This window comes from Vicia villosa, linkage group LG6 (genome assembly GCF_029867415.1).
Source record: "Vicia villosa cultivar HV-30 ecotype Madison, WI linkage group LG6, Vvil1.0, whole genome shotgun sequence".
Lineage (NCBI taxonomy): Eukaryota > Viridiplantae > Streptophyta > Magnoliopsida > Fabales > Fabaceae > Vicia > Vicia villosa.
The window spans coordinates 54,867,799-54,875,905 of record NC_081185.1 but is presented as its reverse complement, the minus strand read 5'-3'; the positions used below and the strand labels follow the sequence as shown (position 1 = coordinate 54,875,905).

The window sequence follows — 8,107 nt, the reverse complement described above, 5'->3', positions numbered from 1 at the left end:
AGCATCGTGGAGTGCGACTTTAACCTATGTTCACCTAAAAAACACCAAAACATAGAAAATCTTGAGCCGAACTACGGTCGCTCAGATTCCTGAAAAGGATACGTAGGCATTGGGTCGCGGGGCCTAAGCGAGCACACTTGTAAATAATTCCTTCTTTTCCCTGTATTTCTTTTGCATTCATTCGCATTTAGGTTTAGACATAGATATACCCTTTAGATAGAAACAAACATAGGTGGATACCATCGAGTACGATGGGCGTGAGGGGTGCTAGTACCTTCCCCTTGCGTAACCGACTCCCGTGCCCTGTTCTCTGGTCGAAAGACCTTGTTCTTGTTCTGAGTTAGGTTTCCTGGTATTCCTTTCCCTCGATGGGATAAATATATTAGTGGTGACTCTGATCCATTTTTCGCGGTAGCGACAGATGGTACCCTGACCTAAGATCAATCTTCGAGAACACACTAGCTCCTTTCAACTGATCTAGGAGGTCATCAATCCGTGGTAAAGGATATTTGTTCTTTATGGTAACTTTGTTCAGCTGACGGTAATCGATGCACAGATGCATACTTCCGTCTTTCTTCTTTACCAAAAGAACAGGAGCTCCCCATGGAGAAACACTGGGTTGGATAAAATGCTTAGCAAGAAGCTCTTCCAATTGGCTCTTCAGTTCTCTGAGTTCAATAGGAGACATCCTATAAGGAGTGATGGAAACTGGGGCTGTTCCAGGAACAAGATCAATTGATAATTCCGCTTCCCTTTCCGGAGGAAGAGAAGTGATATCCTCAGGAAACACATCAGGAAATTCACACACCATCGGAATCTCTAACAATTCAACTCTCACGGAAGGTTCCTTGGAAAGAACTAAAAGAAAGGATCTTTCTTGAGAAAAGAGATCATTAACCGCGCTGATCGTACCTTCTATCAACTTGGTAATTGCATCGTCGGAAGAAGTCTCTTCAGCAGGAATGAATATGGCCTTCTCTTTGTAACCAATGTACACCGAGTTAAGAGACAACCAATCCATCCCTAGAATAATATCAAGCCTCTTGAGGGGTAAGCAAATTAGATCTATCGGGAAGTCACGACTATTAAAGGACACCGAACAACCCTTACAAATTAGTCTCGCTTCCACGGTATCATTCGTTGCCGAAGAAATAATCATAGGATTGGATAATGGAGTAACTTCCAACCCAAGTCAGTAAACACACTCGGTAGAGACAAAAGAATGAGTGGCTCCACAATCAACTAAAACACATAGGGGTTGATTGTTAACATAACACGTACCCGCGATGAGATTGTGGTTTCCCTTGGCCTTTCTTGAATCCAAAGTGTAAACACGACCTGCAGTCTTCTCAGGAATCCTCTTTTGTGAACATTGTGGAGCTATGTGGCCCTGCTCGCCACATCTAAAACAAGTCACTGAAGCATACTTGCACTCTCCGGTATGCTTCCTACCACACTTGCGACAATGGGGCGGTTGAGTTGATTGTTCACCATAAGCCTGCTTCTTCTTTGGTGGAGGATTACGGGGCCTCAAGTGTTGAGTAGATCTTCCTTGTTCCCTAAAGTTAGCCCTGTTCTGATTCCTCTCTTATTGAACCCTCTTCAAGCTGTTTTCAGCAACATAGCATTGTCTTAGACATTCAGCATAAGTAGTGAACTCTCTTTGGGAAACACTATGAGCAATGTCGGCCCTCAAACCCATCATAAACTGGTCAATCTTCCATAGTTCATCTGGAGCATAAACAGCTTGTCGGGAGTAATCAGCCAAGTCTTCGAACTTCTCTGCATATTCAGAAACAGACATGTCACCTTGCTTGAAGTTCTGGAATTCACGCTCCATCTGAGTCCTCACACTATTAGGGAAAGACATCTCCAAGAATGCCACCTTGAAGTGCTGCCAATCCTTAGGAATCTCTTGTGTGGTGAAATAGGTAGATGCAGTGTTCCACCACCTAAGAGCCGGTCCCTTCATCTTCTGAGTAGCAAAGATCACCTTTTCTTCTTCAGTACACTGAATAGCTTGGAACACCCTTTCCATACCAGCTAACCAGTCATGAGCCAAAAGAGAATCAAGTCCGCCAACAAACTCTGGAGGATCCATCCTGAAGAAGGCACGAAAATCTGGTCCAGCTGCAGCTTGAGGAACGGGAACTTGAGTAGGAGGTTGTTGTCCCTGCATGCCTTGCATAATTTGAGCCATCATCTGGTTCTGTTGCATCATCTATTGCATCATCTGTTGCATCATCTGTTGCCAAGGCACGCCTGTACCTCCGGCTTCATGCTCGGGCTCCACATTCCTAGTTCTGGGCCTTCCGGGACCTCTACGTTGCTCAGCCATCTCCCTGTCTGTCCTACACATGGAATCAAGTTGATCAGGCTCAATGCCATAAATAAGACATAAGGAATCATACTGATTAAACACATATGAGGCAGAATTGTACTGCATTATGATGCATCTTAGCAAAGTCGAGGATCGACCTGCTCTGATACCAACTGTAACACCCCACACATATATATCTAGAATAATATGCATAAAGTATTAAATATGGTTCATAAGACAACAATTACATAATGTTTGCAGCGGAAATAGAAGTACACGAATACATAAGCCGAATGTATCATGGCCAAAATATAAGTACATCATATCAGTACATATCCAAAATACACGAACTAGTAAGCACGATAAGAAACTAAAAGGAACATTCAAGCATCGCCAAAAGATCTAATCCATCTTTCCTTTACCGCGATCTTGCCTCGAGCCACCTGAAAAGAAATAATTGGAATGGGATGAGATTACTAAATCTCAGTGAGTCCGCCTATCCTATTAGTCCGCTCGGATCTATAGGGATCATACAAATAATGAGCGAATCCACCATGGATTCGGGGTTATTCTCACTTCCAGTACAAATACGGAGTAAACAAAGTGGCTCGTCCACCATTGGACTTGCCTCAAACAAATACACACTACATAGCAAACAAGTATGCAAACCCGCATCCACACACGGGGAATCCAGAGGCGTAAACAACCTCGGCTAGATTATGGAATAAATGCATCCTCGATGAGTAACCTCATGCCTATTGTCAAGGCACTTGTACAAGCACACTGCAAGACGGTTAAACGGGCTCGCACAAGCCTAAATGGCCGCGAGATGACCTTAGCCTAATTGGCGTCATTGTCCCGTTAACCTTCTTCACGCTAGTGAGTTACGCCGAGTACAAACCGCCACCTTGACGCCTGAGCCCATCGGGCGAAAGCCTAGTATTAGTCTACGCGACTTCACTAGAGGTGAGTTACCACATTATGCATTAGCCTACATGGCCGCATAACCCCACCATACCGAGCACGCAAGTGTGTTAACGCCAAGTGAGTAGAACCCCGTATGGAAACTCACGAGCACACTGCAACGGTAGCTCAGATGCGCACCATATCAAACAATACACATGAACAGGTTATTCCATTGGACTACACGGTCCGGGAGGGCTCATAGACTACATAGTCGGAGCAGCGTCCTAATCTAGCCTTTCGGCCTCTTCGATTCAAGCATACAGAAATATGACGTAGTGTCAAGGTCACAAACAATAGAATCAAACCAATCGTTTAACCAAAACGATGGTGTCCTCATATTTCATGTATAACACATAATGATATAACACAGCAGTCAAGGATTATGAAGTAAATTCAGTCTAAACATACATAATTCACCTATTATCAGTGTCGCACTTAACTAAAGGTGTGTCAGATATATCGAAAAATATCATTTAGAAACCAAGACTAATTTTCCTAAATAGTACATCTCGTTATCTTTCTAACGGTATATGGTACGCGTCAAACGGATACACGAAACGGGAGATACGAATTTCCCAAGATTGCTGAATTTTTCACCCTGTGCCCAGGGTAATCAGTTACTCTGGGACCAGTAACCGATTACTGACATCAAAAATGTCCAGCCACGCCATTTTACACAGGGTAAACGGTTACCCAGGATCCAGTAACCGATTACTCTGATGCAAAATCAATTTTCTGCGTTTTAGGAGCTCTAAACCAGTCCCAAACAACCTATAGTTGATCACCTACACTTGTATAACAGTCCAAACGAAATTTCATCATACAAATACCATTAAGAACATCAGCATGCAAAGATTAGAGCAAAGCAAACAGATTTAGCATCATTGATTCATAGGTTCATTCACAATCCCTAAACCCCAATTGAACCCCACATGCAAAACCCCATGGCTACTAACTAGGGACTCACCTTAGAGATTGAGAAGATGATGAGAATGGAGCTGAGAGCAGAATAGAAGATGATGATAGAGATAGAGCTTGGACAGATTAAGTGCATGCAAGGATGGAGCTGAGTTTGGATCAAGTTTGGAGGCTTCTTCTTCTCTTCCCCCCTCTTCCACGTTTCTTTCTCTTCTTCCTAACAAATTCTGGTTTTGTGTTCAATTGGTTAGAGAATGTCACAAAGAACCAAACAAGTCCTTAATCTCATTTAAGTGGGAAATGTTAATATTGCCCTCACTCTTACTAATTGGCATGATTTATGTGATAGACCTATTAGCAAAAGTGTGTATCATACTTGTCCATTACTTATATCAATTTAATTTAGAATTGGTAATTAGACAATTATAATACCGGGTATTACAGAAAAACCACCAAGTTTTTTAAAAAATTCGAATAACTATAACGATATTTTGATAAAATTTATACATAATGGAGGATGTCGGATTTAATTGGATGGGTGCCACAACATTTCAAGAAAAATAGAAATATTTCTCAAAAGAGCTACCACAAACTCTAGAGCCATTAGGATGCCTTAATTTATATTCATTTGAAAATACATGGTATGAAGCACGAATGAAGAAGAAGCGGGTGAAATTCTAATTAAACAAAAGAATATATTTTTGTTTATCAAGTTCCATCTTACATCTCAAATATATATGGATATTTAAAAACTAAATATCCATCGTCAATTCATCACTTGATTAATATAAATTCTTTCAAAAACCTAAATAGTATTCCTATCATTTTTTATTTAAAATATTATTTGACTCTTTCAAAAATATCTAAAAGAATAACAATTATTGTGTGGAAAAAAAATACTATAAATAATTCTACAAGATTATTTTTATAAATAGTACAGGAAAGTGTAAATGAACAAAATTATAAAAAATGAATGATAAATAATTGAAAATATAATAAAAATAAAAGTAAATAATTTTTTATTTCATAAAAGCATTTTTCTTCAAGCAATGTATAATAGAAAAGGGAGAGTTATTTATTTATTTATTATTTTGATGGTTATATCAATGCAAGTTTTATTACAAATTGGATTGTCTCCTAAATCTGCGCATCTTCTACGTATGCATTTATTTGGCTCACGATCTTGAGACTTCACAGATGCTACAATCAAATTAGAGTTCATTAATCCAAATGGTTAAGAAGTCTAAAAATTAAAAGCTAACATTATTTCATTACCTGTTGAAAGCAAAACCATAGCAATGCTAAAAATACAGAAAAGAGAGAGGCGGTCGAAACGAAAAGTCATTTTGTAGAATTTCACCCTTTATTTTTCGGTCAGATCAACTAGTGTATATATCTTTATCTATCTATCCATCTATTTATATATATATATATATATATATATATATATATATATATATATATATATATATATATATATATATATATATATATATATATATATATACTCCCTTCCTTCTTTATATAAAATATTGTAACTTTTCAAAAGGTCTTTCCATTAGCTTATATGATTTTTTTATAATAAAAATGAGCAAACCATCAATATAAAATCTTACTTTAAAAAGAGTCCCAATAGAAATATCTCTTTAAAATATTGATGAATAAGAATTTTTAATTATTGTATAATTAATTTTGTTGTATATTATCACCTTTTGAAAAGACTTTTCCATTAAATTTTAATTCTTATTTTTGTAGGAAATATTTAATTCTAACATTAATAGCTCTTATTTTAATATATTAAAATGTTACTTCATTTTTTTAAATGTCTACACAAATAATATTAATTATTATTATTTTATTATTAATAAAATTTCAAAAAGGTTTTATCATTACATATTTTAATTCTATATCATAAAATTTAACAAAATGTCTTTATACAATCTTAGCTAAAAAAGTGTCCATATAAATAAACTCCTTAGAATACTGGAAAAAAAAATTTTGATTCTTTTTATATTATTTTATTCATATCATATTATCTACACAAATGTCACTTTAATTTTCAATTTTTTTTCAAATTTTATTAGATTTAAGTCTCTCCGTTTTTTAGTATGAAAATTTAAGTTTTACTTTAATAGATCTTATTTTTATATCTAAAAACACAATTCATTTTTACAACCTCCGCCGAGTTTTGCGGGTAGGATGCAGTTGATTAAAAGTGTTTTATTTGCCATTGCAAAATACTAGTTATATTGTATGCCCCTTCCAAAGAAAATTATAAAGGATGTTGAAACCATCTGTCGTTCCTTTGTTTGGTCTGGAACTGATAAGATCTCGAGGAAAACCCATATTTCTTAGAAGCCTGTTTGTTCACCGGGGAAGCAAGGTGGTATGAATGTCATATCCTTAGCATACTAGAATAAGGCTTGTATCATGAAGTTTCTATGGGTTAGACGCATTCATTCTTACTACACTCTAGGGATGAATATTATGGAGGTGCCTGTGATGATGTCATGCTCTTGGATCCTCAAGGCAATTCTAAACTAGAAGGACGGTATTAAACTCAACCAGAGTTGGGGGAAAATTATGCACAAGGAGAAATCCAAAATAGGTGTGATGTATATTGAGGTTAAAGAGAAATATCAAATCGTCACAAAGAAGAAAATCATGTATGGTAATGCGGCTAGGTCTCGTGCACTATTCATGACGTCGTTAGTTTGCCATAATAGGCATGCAACAAAAGAGAGGCTCCATAGGTTTGGGCTTGTTGAAAACAATATTTGTGTGTGTTGCAGGAAAACAGAAGCAATTAAGCGATTGTTATTTAATTGCCCAGGTTTGAAAAAGATGTGGGATTATGTTCTAGAATGCGTGCGGGTGAATCATAAATGTGGTAGTTGGTTTGAGGAATTGGCTTGGATGATTGACCAGAGCAAGGGTAAAGGGTGGGGAGATTTTATTCTAAAGTATGCTTTTGCCGAAACAATTTATGGGGTGTTGAAGTTTCGTAATGAGTGCAGTTTCGGTAATAGCTCAAATAGGAAGTTAGTTGGTACTAGAATTATTGATAGTATAGTTTATAGAATTTGGATGAGGCCTCATCTAAGAAAACACATTAGCAAGCTCATTATGCCATAGGACTTCTTTTTCATTAATTGGTGGTTGGCTCGAACCGTATGATTGCCCTAATTGTACTTGTTTTTTGGAGTTAATAAAATTTCTTTTATTAAAAAAATAACATAAAGTAACTTTTAAAAGATTTCAATGCTCGAATAATATTCATTTAGAATAATACTTTTCAAAACATCATATATGGTACTAAGTAAAATCATAGTGTTTATATGACATCCAAAACATGTACAATACATGGTTTCATAAGATATTACATCTACAAAGTGGATGTCAAAATAAAATGGTAAACAATCACATCAGAAACATAATAAATCGATAATAACCTAAAAGTTATCTGAAATATGAAAAATCCCCTCAGTAACCTAAAAGTACGCTCTAGATGCTAGTAAGATATTGTTATCTTTGGAACTATATAAGTACTTGGATTCAACTTCAACCATAATGTCATGGTGAAAATCAAGAGAGAGACACTAGATGCCTTTTTGGGCTCGGGGTCAAAAAATGATTTTTGTTTTGTTTTTGGGTCACGACCAAACTTTTTATTATTTCCAAAGCAGGAAAAGGGGAAAAGTTGCACAAACCTTAAAAGATATGCAATGCAAATAATTTAAAATTAAAAGCAATGCAAGGGGGAGAGATTCCGAGTAAGGGGTTGGTTATACGAAGGGAATGTATTAGCACCCTCCGTATCTATAGTACTCTATATGATCCTTTGTTATACTTGTTTGTTTATTTCTTGCTATGCTATTGGGGAAGTTTCTCCTTTGTGAGATA

General features: G+C 36.6%; 1 protein-coding gene across 1 annotated transcript; it reads right to left on the bottom strand.

The window, feature by feature from the left end:
* Positions 1 to 1,588: 1,588 nt before the first annotated feature.
* Positions 1,589 to 2,200, bottom strand: LOC131613681 (uncharacterized). Its single transcript, XM_058885330.1, has one exon. The coding sequence runs from the start codon at positions 2,198 to 2,200 to the stop codon at positions 1,589 to 1,591; it is 612 nt and encodes a 203-aa protein (XP_058741313.1).
* Positions 2,201 to 8,107: the final 5,907 nt, after the last annotated feature.